Source organism: Macrotis lagotis, chromosome 1 (genome assembly GCF_037893015.1).
Source record: "Macrotis lagotis isolate mMagLag1 chromosome 1, bilby.v1.9.chrom.fasta, whole genome shotgun sequence".
Classification (NCBI taxonomy): Eukaryota; Metazoa; Chordata; class Mammalia; order Peramelemorphia; family Peramelidae; genus Macrotis; species Macrotis lagotis.
In genome coordinates, this window is record NC_133658.1 from 844397750 (window position 1) to 844415447 (window position 17698).

Genomic DNA, 17698 nt, shown 5'->3' on the forward strand with positions numbered 1-17698 from the left:
GTTCTAAATAAACAGAATAGATAAAAAGGGTTGTGGAGGAACATTCCATATATTAAAAATTCTCTAGGTTGTAAGGAAAAATGTATTGTTTCTTGAAAGAATGGATAAAACCCTTAAAGAGAAAACAGGAAGAAGGATCTAAATGTGCAGAGAAACCCATGTTAAGAGAAAGAAGGGAAGAAGACTCACAGACTGTTTCTGCAAGGGTAGCTTCAGTTTAATGAATTAAACTGTTTATCTATAGGTGGAGAAGAGGGAGAGAGAGAGAGAGAGAGAGAGAGAGAGAGAGAGAGAGAGAGAGAGAGAGAGAGAGAGAGATTGATTTGTTGACTTGGCAATAAGAGTCATTTTATGGGCATTAATCCAGGATGTACTAGAAAACTTTCCTAGGCTTGTCAAACATGACCACATCCATTCCTGTTGAGATTCATAAAAATATACACAGAGAAAGCAATAATATCAATGGCCACAATTGATATCTCTTTGCACAAATGCAAAAAATAAGGGTAATAAAAAAAAGTGAATTTGAAAATACATTATTGATTTCTTCAGACATCTCATTTATAAAATGGGGAATAGTAGAGGTTTGTTCATTTATTTTGGTCTTATTGCATCTGGTAGATTGAAAAAAATCATCAGTTATTTTAATTTACATACCAAAATAAAATGTCCTCCTGGTAATTATGGATTCCTTATGGGGTAAAGGCAGAATGGTGTGTACAATGCAGAGCATGAACTCATATGATAGAAAATGGCACCAAGAGATTATGATTACACTTTGTACAATATCACCTCTAGAGGACAATGTGTTGCCAATAGCAAATGGTCAAATCTTTCAGCATTCTGGGATCCCAGCAGACAATGGATTTTCACTTTTTTGTAAAAATCATCTCCTTTCTTTACCCCAATTACTTTTGAGTTTTCACTTGTGTTCCAAAGCCATGTGGTTTGGGGAGAGTAGGACATATTCCACTAGAACAAGGTTCATGAACCTCATGACTAGAATATAGTCATGTAAGATTATATATTTTTTATTTAGAATTGCATTTTTAATCAGCAATTGATCAGAGTCTTAGAGAATTTCTTGTGGGTACTGAGATCTTGCCCATGGCACTCAGCTATTCTGTTAAACGTAGGTCTTAAATTTAGGGTTTCCTTTCTACCAGGTCTGTCCCTCTCCTCCTGTTATACTATTTCTCATGGTAGGATATACTTTTTTCTAAATAAACAGAATAGATAAAAAGGGTTGTGGAGGAACATTCCATATTATAATATACTTATATATGCATGGTTTTGAAAGGGACAGGTCAGGTCAAACTAATCTCATTTTCTTTTTTTGACAAGTATTAACTGGTAGATGAGGTAGTCACAAACATGGAGCCTTGCAGGCCATGCATAACTCAAACTGATCTAGATGCGTCAGCTTGAAAATGGAACATAATCAGACACTCATAGACCATCCAAAGGAAGCTGTAGCATAGAAACGATTTTCAGCAAGGATAAAAAATTGCTTCAGATGGGTGCAACTTCCCCTTGCATAGTTTTTAAGTGATGTGTATGTGTAGAACTGGGGTTGGAACTGCCTCCAATCCAGCCATGTGATCCTGGTCAAGTCACTTAATCTGTCTGCCTCAATTTCCTCATCTGTAAAATGGGGACAACAGAAACTCTCTAATGAAGTACTCCAAGGTTCTGCTTTCTTAACATTTTACTCAAAGACAAGTAAAGTGTCTCACTAAATGGGAGATGCTTAATATTTGTTGAACTGAAAGGCATTTTTGGCCAGGCAATGGAGCTAAGTGGCTACAGTTACACAAGCTACTAAGTATCAAGTGTCTGAGGCCAGATTTGAACTCAGGTTCTCCTGGCTCCAGGTCAGTGCTCTATCCACTTAAAAGGTTCTATATTAACTTATAAATTTTCAGATGTTATAGGAGAGTCAACATGATTAATGACAGTCAAAATCCAAAAACATAATGGTCAAAATTCTTGTAAGTCTAGTTCCGTTATTGTCCCTTCTCTCTCCTCCCTTTGGAATTTTCCTTGAAATAGAGATCTATAAGTGTGTTCATTTCCTTCTCTCTCAATTCTGTTCTCTGGCTTCTAAAATCATTATTCAACTGATAAACTACCCTTACCAAAATTACCAATGATATTTTAACTGCCAAATCTCATGGTCTTTTCTTAATCCTCATTAATCTTGATCTTGTCTTTGACCCTATCACTGTTTTCTCCCTCTTCTCTGTTTTTTTTCCAAGGCAAATGGGGTTAAGTGGCTTGCCCAAGGCCACACAGCTAGGTCATTATTAAGTGTCTGAGACCGGATTTGAACCCAGGTACTCCTGACTCAAGGGCTGGTGCTTTATCCACTGTGCCACCTAGCCACCCTGCTCTTCTCCCTTTTATAGGTTTCTGACACTGTTCTCTCCTGGATTTCCACTTACTTGACTGGATGGTTCTCAGTCTAAGTAATGTCTACTAAAGATATCCTCCAAGGGTTTGTCTTGGGCCCTCTTCTCTTTTTCCTCTTGACCATTTCACTTGGTGATCCATTTTTATGGATTCTAATATATCTAGGTTCATGATTCTCACACCTACTTATCCAACCCTAATCCTCTTACCCTAGAGACTCAAATCTCCAGCTGCCTTTCGGGATATGTCAAACTGGATGTCCCACAAATATTTAAAACTCAGCATGCCCAAATTCATTACCTTTTCTTCTAAGTCTTGTCCTCTTAACTATACTATTGTTGTCCAGAGCACTTCCATTCCCTTAGTCACCCAGGTTCAAAATCTGGGTGTTATCTTCAACTCCACTCATTCACCCCTCCCTCCCCATCCAATTTGTCAAGCCTGGCTTCATCCCCTCACACCTGGCCACTACAAAAGCCTCTCATTTGGTCTCTCTGCCTTGCTTCTCCCCCTCTCCAGCTCATCCTCCATATGGGTGTCAAACTGATTTTCCTAAGGTTCAGATCTGATCATTATCATTTCCCCTATTCAATAAATTCCATTGGTTATCACTTCCAGGATAAAATATAAATCTTCTGGCATTCAAAATCCTTTATAACTTACTTCTTCCTTTCATTGCTTCCTTTCAGTCTTCTACTTAAATCACTTCCACTCAGTCTGTGATCAAGTGACATTGACTATTTTTTTGGTTCCTCAAACAAGACACTCCCTTTCCCAATTCTGAGAATTTTCATTGGCTGTCTCACATGATTAAAATGCCTCATCATCTCTGTGTTCTGACTTCCCTTAAGTCCTAGGTAAAAATACAATTTTCTAAGAGATTTCTCCAATTTTCCCTTAATATGAGGGTCTTCTCTCTGTTGACAGTGCCCAATTTATCTTGCATGGTTTTTTTTTTGTATAGTTGTTTTTATGTTGTCTCCATTAGAGCATGCCCTTGAGATTAGGGGTTGCCTTTCTGCCTCTTTGTACTCCTAGTGCTTATAACAGTGGCTGGCAAATAGAAGACATTAAGTGCTTGTTAATTTGACTTGAAATCCCACCACTGTGGCTAAGACTTCCTTATCACTTGAAAGGAATAGGTGCTGAGACTCTCCCATTACTAATTACTGACCAGAATTAGAATTCTATCACTGTCCCATGGAGTGAACAGGACCATTTTTGCTTCCATCCCAGTCCTATATAGGAGGATTACAATTTCCTCTGACTCACAAATTATACCAGCCAGGATTTTCTTTCACATTGACCAGAATTTACCATCACTGTCCTACGGTGTGATTAAAGATAAAACTCTTTTCCCATTATTCCTGAGAGCAATCATGGTCTGAATTTCCTATAATTGTACTAGAGTATACAAGATTGATCAATCAATCAACCAATCAATATTAAGGATGGGGATTTTAACTTTCTTAGAGTAATCAAGGCCTGGATTCCTCATCATCATATGCAAAAATGACCAAGGCCAGTTTATATCCCTGAGACCATTAATTTCCCAAAAGGCAATCAGAACTAGAATTTTTAACTATGCCCAGAAATGGCCAGATCTAAGATTTCCCATAAGTGTTTTGGTAGTGACTGACCTCTACATTATCCTACATACAAATCCTATCGCTGGGATTCTTCCATTGCTTTGGTAGTTAACAACCAAGTTCAGGAATGACTATCTCTGATCCAAGACTTGGACTAAGACTTCTTCACAAATTCTTTCTTAGGGTTATCATATTTTGAATTGCTGTCCAAGGGACAGCCAGGGGAAGCATTCTCTCATCATTTTACTGCCAAAAGATTAAGGTCAGTATTCCCTTAGAACATTATTCTTGAATGTACCTAAGACTAGCACCTCCCATTATTCCAAAGTGACCAAGTCTAAAAACCTTTAGTATCACTTTATCATCTTTCCTCCTATTCCTCCATAGTCATAGAATTCTACCTGATGATTCCCACTTAGTTTTATGAAGGAAATTCCTTATCTACATTTAAATCTTATATATATGCTAATATTGTGATGTTGTAGGGTTTTGTGAGGTGAGTATTTGGGGTGGAAAAAAGGGTGTTGACTTCGGATTTCCTTTAGCTCTGTGGCACCTAATGCTCTAAGGCTCCCTATATGAATGGGTTTCATTACTCTGCAGAGCCGGATTTCCTCCCTCCTCAGAAAGTAGACTGAAAGTTAGTACATGGGAAATATTTCCAGGAAATTCCCAGCAAGATCTACATCCTGATTCCCACCCTAGGATGACCTTACTGAAGCCGGTTTTGGGATTCCCCTTATCATACCCATCCATTCACAGGTTAGATAATATGTATGGTGGGGACACTGGGATAGTCCTCCCCAGCTTTGTATGCATTTTCGTCATCCCAATCCTGCACAGGTCTTGGCATCTAACAATAATCCCCATGGTTGAGCTGTCTATATCAGGGGAGAAGAATCAGGGTACAGAGAAATAAGCTTAGCCCACCCAGGAATATGATGGAGTTGTGTGTTTTCATCTGGACACAGAAGCCTCAGGGGAAACCTGCCCAAAGTCAGGCTTTCCAGAGGGAACAATCTCACCTTAGAGATCAGGGAGAGAAATGGACAAAAACAGCACTCAAACTACACACAACAACTGGATAGAAACCATCATCTATTGTACATCTATCGGTTTGTTTTTCTCCTTCCTTCCTCAGGTCAAAATAGAATGCCTTTAGGAACAATAGCCTGCCCCACATATGCACATTTATCTTTTGCTTTGTTCCGGTGTCCAGTGTGGCTTAGCCTGAGGTTCCCTAATAACAGGGGAAGACAGTTGCCCTGAAGTTCCAAGGAAACCAGAGAGAGGAAGGTGATACAGGTTGCTTGCCCTCATATACTACCAGGCTGGAATACCCCAATAATAACACAGTCTTTTGGGTCATGTGGCTCTGAACTACACCCTTGGGAGCTTTAAGCAGCAGATCCTGGGGACCTCTGTTCCAGGTCCTGGCGAAGGCCCATAAGTAACTGATTGACAAGTGTGCGATTGTTGTCCCGACGTGGCACTACCAGAGGAGGGAGAGGATTCCCCTTGTATTCAATCACTGCCATCTTGGCCCGGTCCAGTTTTTCACGGTTTGGAATCTGAAACATCCTTGTGTACTCCCCAGTTTGATTGCTGAAGCGAGGGGCTAACGTCTGGAACAGTTTTGGGATCAGGTCCTTCTCCTGTGGGATGGAAACAAGGCATAAAATAGTTTGAATCATAGGGTACAGCATATGGAAGCCCTGCACCCAAGGAATGAGAACCCTTTTACCAATAAAAATGTATATGTAAACTCTCAGTGTCTTTCTCTCTCTCACACACATACACACATAGAGAAATACTAGAGGATTTAGAGGAAGCAGTAGACAACTCTTAAGGAGCTCTTTTAAAGATAAGGAAACAGACCCAGAGGCAAAATAACATGTCCTAGTCCATATGGTTAACAAGTAGCAGAACAAAGATTCATGTTTCAATTGTCCAGTGCCTTGAATACTGTAGGAACTTAAAGTTTGCTGAATTTATTGTAATAGGCTTCTCTACTACTTGTTCCATGTTAATAGTGTGAAGTATGTGGTATGTCTTATTCATCATACAATATGGACGAGGAAATTGGGCTCAAGAGAGGCTGAGAAATTTGCCCTGGGTCACATAGTTTCACAATATCTGAGTTAGGCCTCTGCTCTGACTTCTCATTCTAAGATTTGTGCTCTTTTCACTATATCACAGTCCCTCTCAGTGATTTAAATCATCCTTTTCAAATAGCAAGTCAGCCAAAGAGGAGATAATGATGGCATTTACCCAGGGTTTTAAGATTTGCAAAGCTCTCTTATATACTTTATCTTGTTTGATTTTCCTACTCAAAGGGATAGGAAGCATATATATTAATCTCCATTTTATAGATGAGGGGATTGAAGTTCAGAAGCTATTAAATGACTAATCCATGTTCATACAGTATCAGAAGTGAGATTTGAACCTAGGTCATTCTGACTCCGAGCTCATCACCAAAAACTATTCTGCCTCTTTAGAAGTAGATTTAAATAAAGCTTTCCTGCAATTTAATTTCTGCTGGAGAACCTCACACAAAGGCAGCTGAAGATGTCTACCTTTTGTCAGGACTTCTCAAGTATCATATCTTGAGAAAAGGTAGGAAGCCCATGATAAAGTCTCAAAATGTAGCCACTTTGCTTCACATAGTGAAGCAAAAAAGAATGGGAACAGTTTCCCAAAGCAGATGAGGAACCTGCTTCCAGCAAATATGAGGGGAACTTTGCTGAGATTGCAGGGGTAGCTATGTTTGTATTTCTGATATTTCAGAATAACAGCTACATATGGTTATGTAGTACAGGATAATTTAATTTTCCCCTAGAAGAGTTTAAAGACTGAAGGAAAGCCTTTCTATTCTTTAAGCTACAAGATAAAAAGATCATTCTTGGAGTAAGTGGAAGAAAAAGTAGCCAAAGAGACAAAGGAGAGCCCTATCACATGTCAGAATGTTAGAATAATGTGATATAGAAGAAAGGACTACTAAATACTTGGAATTAAATTAATATGTATAAGCCTTTACCTGTAGATGAGGTAGCCAGACTTTATCAAGGCAATTCAGGTTCTTGAGCTTCAAGGAATGATGCCATAGATACATAGGTGCCAACTAGCAGTAATTGTCAGAGAAAGAAGGGATGAATAGCAGTGGTGATTCCCTGCTGGCATTCAGTCAATCCAATCCAATTGATGGAGAGGTTTGTTGTTTGATTTAGTGTATATGGTTGAAATGGACAGTCTCGAGAGACATCTCTTCTTGTATTATTTCCTGCATTATGGAATTTTTTGATTTTGATAGGGAGACCTGTGATTTTTAAGATGTCTTTGCCTACCTCCTTTCTTCAAGGTCAGAGGCTTTGGCTTACATAGAATTCATGTGTTCTTTAACCTATTGCCTCCTGCTTCTCATACCAGATATTCCTCCACTCTAATACTTTTTGTTCTATAAACTTGTTAGTTTCTCATTTTAGAGATTCTCCACTGTAGATTCAGCATTTTCTAAATTACTTGAGTTTGAAATTCTGCACTGATAGAATCTAATGAAAATTGAGGTCTATATTCTGATTCATGTTTGTTCCTAATTTATTTCTCTTTTGAACCACTTTAGAGTTTCTTATTGTGCCATGCTCTCTTTGGAAACACCTTGTGTTTCATTAGACACTAGTTCACTATCCATTGTCTGATACTATTTGTTAAGAGATCTTTGTATTTTTTTCAGAGTATTTATTACCTAGTTTCTTTGTTTTTCATCCATTTTTGCTGACATATGTTTGTGTTCCGGGCTTTTATTAAGAATTTTTCTTTTTAAATCTTTGGAGTAAGACTATCATTTACTTTCCCCTAGTGCCTGCCTTTAGTCTCCTTGCATGGGGGTGGGGGAACCAAGAAAAGTATGGATAGGGTTTGCTGATATGAGTTCCCTAACCAGAGGATGATCATCTTAGAGAACAGAATTGACCCAGTTCACTATTCTTCAGACTTCATCCTGCTCTAATTCCTCTCTCTTTGACTAGGCTAAATAAATGGAGCAGAGTCAATGTCTGGTGAAATGGGGTAGGGGAAGATGTTACAGAAGATTTCTAGGTTGGGAGGTACCCCAAGATGGAGTATTGCAAAAAATCTTCCAAGTAAACTTTTACTCTTGCCTCTGGTGTGCAGAAGCTGGTGAGAGAGGTGTAGAGAAAGTAATTCGAGGATAAGAGTTCTCTGCTGTTAATCATAAGGATTTTTATCAGTTCTATCTCCCTTCTATGAATTGAGCTTTTAAATTTACATTGTAATTTCTTTTTTGGGGGGAGGAGGGGGGATTGGAAAGTTAGAAGCCATTTGGAGAAAGTAACTGAAAATTAGCAAGTCTGATAACATTACCTACTTTGGATAATTCATGTAGGGACAAATGATACTACCAGAAGGAACTCCTAAATCATTTCCAGGGATTAGGAAGTTCTGGAAAAGAAACTAAAGATTTTAAGGGTCTGGGTAGTATATTTATCACTGCTGCTAACTGAAGATGTGGGCTACAGAAAAGTAAGGCAATTATGGGACAAGATAGATTGGTTAAGTATCTGAGGATGGAATTTGGCTTTTTTAGACCATGGTTTGAAGGAATGAATGGTGGCCAAGGACGGAAAGTACATCTCCCCAAAGGCAGGTAAAGATATGTGAGGGGGTTTGTAGATCTGATTAAAAGGACTTTTAAGTGGAAGGGAAAGGAAGAAAATAATCTCTCATACAATAGAGAATGAAATAAATGCAGCTAAGGCTGATAAAACTATAGAGGACCAATAATTCAGGAAAAAATATCTAAGAGATGGGGGGGGGGAAATCATGTCCTCATATATCTATATACAAATGCACAAACTGGAGTTCCTAAGACAAAGAAGATAATTTTTACCTCATAAGTGTCACTGATACTAGATAGGATTGTGATTGTAATAAAATTATATTTTACTAATTAAAAAAAGTAAAAGGACAATGAAGTAATGTTCTCAATAAAGGTGTTAAAAATATAAAGGCATGAAGAAATTCAGGGATTAGAATGGGAAAGAGCAAAGTATGGTTTTAGGTGAAGATCATGGAGGAAGAAACTGATACTATTAAAGAAGTATATTATAAATACTGAAACTAGATGGAGTCTGGAAAAAAGATCCCAAATCCAGCATGAAAGCATTATTTAGTGGTAATACAGCATTTTGGTTATCTACAAATCTCTTACAGCTTTCTTTGTCAAAAGCAAAGCAGCTAATAAGTTCTTGATTTGTCTCAAAGGCAATTTCCTCCTTCAAACGGTAGAGGAATAAGGGAAATGGTCATTCATGAACTGATTTTGACCATTAAGAAATAACCTAAGGGGGCAGCTAGATGGTGCAGTGGATAGAGTACCAGTCAGGAGGACCTGAATTCAAATCAGACCTCAGACACTTAATAATCACCTAGCTGTGTGACCTTGGGCAAGTCACTTAGCCCCATTGCCTTGCAAAAACCAAAAAAAAAAGAAAAAACCAACCTATGGAGGCAGAAATGGTGGAATCTTAGAGAGGAGTGACTACTCAGATACAGAATTAGAAAGAAGAAAATCAGGCTAGATGTAGATCCTGGTTTCGAAAGTTCAGGGAAAGAAAACTCTTCGACTAATATAGATTTAAAAGGCACAAAGAGAAAATGGAAATGAGCAAATCAGAGGATAAATATAAAAGAATGGCAAAGTCCTATGAGAATAGTGTCAGCAGCTCAAATTTGGTAAAGACCAAAAGCTTGGAATAAACATTTAGGATAATCAAAATAGCTTTTTTAGTAACATGGGGAAGAGTAAGATCCCAGAAGGGATAGGACTATTTCTCTGGTAAATGGGACAATGAAAACAGAAAACAAAGAGAATACATAAATAATAACCTCCTGATAAGAAAAACAAAAATGATTAAGAGTCAAATAAAACTCCAAACAAGTGAAGAGATTATAAAAGAGCATATATGGTACCTATATCCAATGAGTTCAAGCAAATGAACAACATGCTACTCTAATGAAACAACTGGCAATTGTAATTTCCAAACTGCTTTCAGTGATCTTTGAAAATATGAACAAAAGATGAGTCATGGGATTAGAGAAGAGAAAATGTGTTCTGAAAGGTCTGAAAACTATACTGAACTGGATTTAATTTCTGTAAAATTATAGGATATATTAAAGGGATGATTTGTAAAGTGAAATGGTGATAGTGAGAGGCTTCTTTAAGCGATCTAGGCTGACTAAAACTTTTTTTTGGGGTGGGGGGAACAAAATTAACATTCTGGTAGATCAGGATAACTTTGTAAGATGTAATATACCTATAACTCAGCAAAACTTTGCTGTGAATTTGGAGAATATCCCATGGAATCTGCTTCTGACTTAGTGCTTTTTAACATTTTTAACACCGACTCAGATAATGCCATGCTCATCAAATTTGCAGATGGCATAAGGCTAGAATAGTAAAAAATGTTGGATAAAGAGTAAGGTCCAAAAATATCTCAGTAGACTACAATGATGGATCAGCTTTATTAAGGGAAATTTAACAGGGGCAAATATAAAATTCTACTTTTCAGTTAAAAAAATCATCTTTGCAAGTATAGGATAAAACAATAGCATAGCTTAGATTAAAATTTTATGTAAAAAATAGGAATTTTAGTGAACTGAAAGATCTACAAAAGTTGTATGCCATCAAAAGGCAAAAAAACTAAAGCCATCATAGGTTAAATTATTATAGCAAAGTATGCTCAATGAAGCACTGATGTATTCTGCCCTAGTCAAACCACATCTAGAAAATTACAAGTGGTTCTGGGTATTACAATTTAGGAGAAATATTGAGAAGTTTGAGTCCATTCAGAATAAAGCAAACAAGGATCTTGAGAGGATTCTAGAACATACTGATGAGGAATGGAGAAGCTATTTCAAGAGACTCATGAGGATGTATTAAGAAACTCCTCAACCAACAGAGTTGGATATAGAAATTGATGGAACTGAGAAAAGACTCAGTTGGGGGGCGGGGAAGATTAAAATAATACTCTTCAAATTTGTCATGGGAAAGTATCTGGTTGGTCCCAAAAAGAAGAACTAGGAACAAGGAGGAAAAGTTGCAGAGAAATATCTCTACACTTCTTAGAGATCAAGTGGATTCCTGTATGACAGATGAAGGATTTTTGTTCAGATAAAAGTTAGAAAGCTTCAACCCTACCTCCTAACTTTAAGAATCTCTCTAGGACTGTTCTTCGTTTAATACGCCAACTTTATAGTCTGACCCATTTCTTATATGACTGTTCTTTGTATCTGCTATTTACCATTTGTACGGGGGAAAAGAAAATTCATTTGTCTGGTCCTCAGTTTTCCACCTTTAAAATAAGGAGGTTATACTACAGGTTGTCTATTAAAGTCCCTTTCAACTCTACCAGTCTTACTGTCTTTTGGGTATTTTGAAATGAATGTGCTGTAGGCAGCTAAACTCAACATGTCCAAAAATATAACATATCTTTCTTCTTTTAGCCCACCCCTTTTCCAAACTTCTTTATTTGTGCAGCAGGGACTTTCTAGTTACCTTGGTTTACAAACTTAAGTCATCCTCAACTTCTCCCTTTCTCTTGTGTCATAAATCCATTTGGCTGCCAAGTTCTGTGATTCTACCTCCACAACTCTCACATTCTCTCCTTTCCTCTTACTCAGATGGCCATCATCACCTCTCACTAGGATGAGTACAATAGCCTCGCCTCAAGTTTACTGAAAATAATCTTCCCAGAGTATATGAACATGTTTTCCCCCTACTCAAAATAATAATAACCTACTGGTTCCTTTAATTTCTGAGGTGGAATATAAACTCTTTGGTTGGGCATTTTAAAAGCCCTTTACTCCCTGGTTCTAGCTCCCTTCCAGCTTTATTAGCCAAATTCCATCTCGAAAGCAATTGGCTTGGCCAAAGGGCTTTCTTACTGTTCCACATAGCAGTCTGTATTTTACACTTCTATGCCTTTTCAGAGGCTACTGCTTTTCAAAATTTTTTATTTATTTAAGACAGTGGGTTAAGTGACTTGCCCAAGGTCACACAGCTAGGCAATTAATTGTCTGAGGCCTGTTTTGAACTCAGGTACTCCTGACTCCAGGGCTGGACCTCTATCCACTATGCTAGCCACCCCTATGCCTCGTGCCTTTTTCTTCAGTGACCTTGTCTTTTATTTTGTATAGATTGCAAGTGCCATGAAGGCAAGGACATTGTCACTTTTATCTCTTATCCTTAGCACATAGCACAGGGCCTACTACACAGAAAATTTCTAATAAATACTTGTTGATTCCACAACTCGAAACTTTGTTTCTTCTCCCATTCTATCCCCTTTCACTCTGGTCACAGAATGTCTTCGCCCTTGAGAAAGCGAAACCCTCCAGCTATGCCCTAGTTCCCTTACTTTATAGCTATTCCAGAAGCCTGGAATAAATTGGAGCCCATTTTTTACCTGGGTCCTTCTCCTTAACCCACAGACTCAAGATTACCCCTCTCTTAAGAATGTCTTCCCCGGGGCAGTTAGGTGGCGCAGTGGATAGAGCAACGGCCCTGAAGTCAGGAGTACCTGAGTTCAAATCTGTCCTCAGACACTTAGTAATTACCTAGCTGTGTGGCCTTGGGCAAGCCACTTAATCCCACTTGCCCTGTAAAAACCTAAAAAAAAAGAATGTCTTCCCCTTAGTCTGGCATTTTATCAGTTTTCTTCTCTTCTCTGCTCACCTGTTAAAAAGGGGTCTATGCTGGAGGCCTCTACAGCTCCTCCAACTCTCAGTCATTACCTTTTGCTCATTAAAACCACACTGAAATTATTCTCTCAAAGGTTGAGGATAACCTAGAAGAAGTGATGGGCTTGGACTGAGGATGATTTGAATTTAAATTGGTCAAAAGGCTCCCATAAACTGTGTGACTCTGAGCAAGTCAGTTAAAGTTGACCTCAGTTTCCTCAACTATAAAATGGGGATAACAACAGCACCTACACTGTTGTGAAGTTCACATGAAATATTTCTTTTTTACTAAAGATTTTATTTATTTTTGAGTTTTACAATTTCCCCCCAATCTTACTCCCCCCCACCCCAAAGGCAATTTGTCAGTCTTTACATTGTTTCCATGGTCACATGAAATATTTCTTACTTCCTTACAAGGATTTACACTTTTTGTCAAGGCTAGGAAATCTTTTTTTTAGGAAGTCCTAAATATTTACCAATTTTCCCTAGCCTAGGGCACCAGTTCTTTCTAATTCTTTTGTCTCAGATCTTTCTTGTTTGGTCTCCTCATTCTTCTCTGCCTTCAGGGTGTGACTGCTTCCCAAAATATTGTCTTTGGTGGTCTTCTCTCACCTATTCTCTGCTAAGGACCACCCCTTGCCCTAACCAAGTTCCAGGCTTACACTTCTATTTCTCTGGTTCTGCCTGGAACACCAAAAAAATGTAGATTATTTTCTTGAGGTGTCTTTTTTTTGAAGGGGGGGGTTATGTTTACTTTTACAACTTGACTATTGAGATAATTTTTCATGACAACACATTTTTAACTTATGCCACATAACTTGTTTTCTAAATGAGAGGAGTGGGGTGGGAACAAGGGAGAGAATTTGGAATTCAAGGTTTTGGAAGTGAATGGTGAAACTTGTTTTTGCATGGAACCAGAAGGAAAATAAATTTAACCCTGATAGTATTCAACCGGTATACCCCTAGAATTCAAAGCTCACACATTTATCCTTTGACAGCAGACCAATATTAGAATACTTTACATTACATAATCAAGGGGACAGTTAGGTGGTGCAGTGGATAGAGCACCAGCCCTGGAGTCAGGCATGAATTCAAATCCGACCTCAGACACTTGATAATAGCTGTGTGGCCTTGGGCAAGCCACTTAACCCCATTTTGCCTTGTGGGGGGAAAAAAAAAGATATGAAGATATGATCCATAATCAATTACCGTTTTGAAAGATGTTTTAAATTTCTTTATACTCCTCCATTCCTATGCTTAACAATACAAAAATTTGACTTTTATTGTTTCATTTTTCTTTCTAGGTTGGCTTAATTCTTTTTTTTTTTTTTGGCTTAATTCTTTAAAAAACATCATAAAATTGAAGCCTGTCTTAGTATTACTAGAACTACAGGATCTTTGAATGAAGGATCATAAATTTAGAGCTGGAAAGGACCTTAAAAGGTTCAGAGGTAGTGATTTATTCAAGGTTATACTGGAAATAAACACTACAAGTGAGATTTTAATCACAGGTCCATTGGCTCCACATTCGGTATTTTTCCTCTGCCCTCTCTCTAATCAAATCTGGTAATATGGCATGTTTGTATAATCTATTTTTGGGGAGTAATAATCCTTAATAAATATTAAGAGAAGGAATTCTTGCATCATGATAACATCTTTACTAACTGGAGTTCACAGTAAGTGAATAAGGCATTTTTGAGTCAACAATCTCATAAGTGGAAAGATTTTCCTTCTACTCACAGTGAACATATGAATCTACTAATGAACAACCCATTTAACCATCTTTCCTTTCTTCCTTTCTGTCACTCAGTCTTGATTCTAATTAAATATTACTACTGCATTTCCTTTCTTGTTTTGTTTTTTTAGGTTTTTGCAAGGCAATGGGGATAAGTGGCTTGCCCAAGGCCACACAGCTAGGTAATTATTAAGTGTCTGAGACCGGTTTTGAACCCAGGTCCTCTTGACTCCAAGGCCAGTCAGTGCTTTATCCACTAAGCCACCTAGCCACCCCTGCATTTCCTTTCTTAACAGTGTATTAGACTGATAGATCAAAGAAATTCTATTGACACTGCATCTAAATTTCAAAGAAGCATGAGCCTTCTACTAGAGGCATAAAACTGCAAAGTGTAGAGGCAGAATTTTAGCATCTCAAGTTTATAGTAAATGAAAATTTATGGTCTTATTACTTAGCTGAATTACCCTAGTTTGGTCTACTGGTTATTGATCAAGATTAATTGCCTACATGCTGAAAGGGGCATCAAATGGATGATATCAAAAGACACTAACAATTTTTTTTGCAAGGCAATGGGGTTAAGTGACTTGTCCAAGGCCACACAGCTAGGGAATTATTATGTTTCTGAGGCCGCATTTGAACTCAGGTCCTCCTGCCTCCAGGGCCCGTGCTCTATCCACTGCGCCACCTAGCTGCCCCCCAACACTAACAATTTTTATAAAACAACCAGATATAGAACAGAGTTTGTTCTCATGCTTTACTATTATTTGAATCTTTGTATTATACTTAACTCATCTTGGAGTCCTTGAAAATATATATTGCTGACAATCACAAACATCATAAAATGTGTCTCTTTGTATTTGAGAATATTTATTTGAAACCTTGATGCCACCTTTGTAGTCCAAAGTAATTGCCTAGAATTTTAGAGAAGCTGATTGAAAATTTAAGGGTTGTATTAGAATACTTGACTGTCAGAGAAAAATCTTCTCAGTCAAGCAAACAGATCTATTCCAGGCAGTTACTAGATCCAATTAATACTGTTTCTAATACTTGAACTTGCCAGTATAAAATTTATGTTCATTCTACAAGGATATACTACGATGGGGCGGCTAGATGGCGCAGTGCATAGAGCACGGGCCCTGGAGTCAGGAGGACCTGAGTTCAAATGCGACCTCAGACACTTAACAGACACCTAGCTGTGTGGCCTTGGGCAAGCCACTTAACAACATTGCCTTACAAAAAACCTAAAAAAAAAGGTATTCCACGAATAATATTCAAGTAGGGTCTTTATAACTGACTAAATGGTATAGATAAAAAAATCTTGAATGGATTTCATGTCAGAGAGTGGGAGGTCATGGAAACATGCTGGGGAGTTTTGTCATCCGACTTCTCCTATTCAACATTTTTATTACCTTGAATAAGGAAAATAAAAATTTATACATGATATAAAGTTGGGAAGAATGGCTACTATTCTAGGGGACAAGAATGGGGAGTCAAAAAAAAAGTCCTTAAGGGATGCCATTGATGTAAACAACCTAAAAAAAGAATCTAAAAATAAGTTAAATACAGATAATTGTAAAGTTCTTCACTTAAGGTTAAACTATCAACTGCACAGCTACTGAGTGAGGTGAGATCTGGCTCAGCAGTGCAAAGATTTAAGAGGTTCTGGGTGAGGACTCAGTCAAGGTAAAGGGTGGGCTAGCCAAAGGCCAGCGCGCATGCGTACAACGCACTCACCGTTAGCCAGAAGTCGGCCATGCGCATCGCCTTCTCGTCCGTGTCCCCCAGCTTCCCGTAGTCGATGAGCTAGGAGGAAAGGGGCGGAGTCAGTGGGAGGCAACCCCCCCCAGGCTCCTCCTCCCGCCACGTGTACCCTCCGGCCCCTTGGCCCCGCCCCCAGGTCGCGTCCCACCCTCTCCCGGAAATCCCTCCCTCTGCCCCAGGTTTGGCCCGCCCCTTCGCCCTCACCCGCTCAGCGTAGCCGCGCATTTCGTCCACGCGCGCCCAGGGAGCCTCGATACGCTCGTGGCGCACTAGGCCCGTCAGCAGATTGCGCAGTAGATGGATGCGGGATTCGGGGCCCAGGCCCAGGCGACGATACACCCGGCCGTGCGAGATGGCAGCGACCACAGAGAGCCGCATGGTGGCCGGCCTCCCCCTTCACCACCCGGAACCGGAACTGCGCCGGGCATTGGAATGCGTACGCAGGCGTCGCCTCCAGTCCCAACTGACCGCGCATGCCTAATGGCGGTGGAGGGTGTGGCGTACGTGTGTGCGCATGCGTGGACGCGTCCGCTTTGGTGGCAGTGGTCAGTGGAGGGTCGGACCGCACCTATTTACCGAGTCCTTTGGCTAAGTGGGACGTACGTGCTGCGTGCGCCTCGGGGCGGAGACGAGGAGGGGGCGCTCCTATGCACAGAAAGCGTGGCTCCACCTGGCGTCTTAAAGGGGAAATTAGAGAACGATCCGAGGCGCCCCTGGGGATAGAGGGGGCCTCCTACTATAGCCAAGCTTCTCGGAGCTACCTGGGAATTGTAGTTCAGGACCGGGCGCTGTATTTGTGTTTTTGTGTGTGTCTGTGTGTCTGTGTGTCTGTGTGTCTGTGTGTCTGTGTGTGTGTGTGTGTGTGTCTGGGACGCGAGGCAAGGCGGCGACAGCACCCCAATCTCGGAAGGCACTAACATTTAGGAGAACTGGGAAAGGTTTGTGGTGGTAGTCCTGTACGTGTGTCTGTGTGTGTGTATACACACACATATACAGGAATACATGTACACGCATACAGAAATACTACCAAAAATCAATCAGTCTATCGATCTGTCGATCTATTTATCTGTCATCTATCTATCTATCCATACATACATACAGGAATACTACCATATATATATATATATATATATATATATATATACATGTACACACATGTGTACATGTACACATACACAGGAATACTTATATACACACACACACAGGAATACCACCAAAAATATATATGTGTGTGTACACACATATATAGAGGAATACATAATACACACATACACATATACAAGAGTACTACCAAAATCTATATAGATATGTGTGTGTGTGTGTGTGTATACACATATATACCAGAACACATATACACACCCACATATACAGGAATCCTACCAAAAATATATATATACACACATATAGGGATACATATACACACACAGACACACACATAAAGGAATAC

The 17698-nt window shown here is 39.2% G+C and overlaps 1 protein-coding gene across 1 annotated transcript; it reads right to left on the minus strand.

Annotated features, from left to right (window-relative positions):
- Positions 1–272: 272 nt before the first annotated feature.
- On the minus strand, positions 273–16669 carry MRPL17 (mitochondrial ribosomal protein L17). Its single transcript, XM_074217480.1, has 3 exons — positions 16456–16669; positions 16225–16293; positions 273–5656 (listed from the first exon to the last, which is right to left on the minus strand). The coding sequence occupies exons 1-3, from the start codon at positions 16627–16629 to the stop codon at positions 5399–5401; spliced, it is 501 nt and encodes a 166-aa protein (XP_074073581.1). The 5' UTR covers positions 16630–16669; the 3' UTR covers positions 273–5398.
- Positions 16670–17698: the final 1029 nt, after the last annotated feature.

What these genes read in the sequence shown, in the direction of transcription:
- MRPL17 (XM_074217480.1), bottom strand. Translation starts at nt 16,629, where the DNA reads ATGCGGCTCTCTGTGGTCGCTGCCATCTCGCACGGCCGGGTGTATCGT. An exon ending in TGCGCGGCTACGCTGAGCGG is followed by an intron (nt 16,294 to 16,455) that starts GTGAGGGCGAAG and finishes CTTTCCTCCTAG; the next exon opens with CTCATCGACTACGGGAAGCT. An exon ending in TGGCCGACTTCTGGCTAACG is followed by an intron (nt 5,657 to 16,224) that starts GTGAGTGCGTTG and finishes TCCATCCCACAG; the next exon opens with GAGAAGGACCTGATCCCAAA.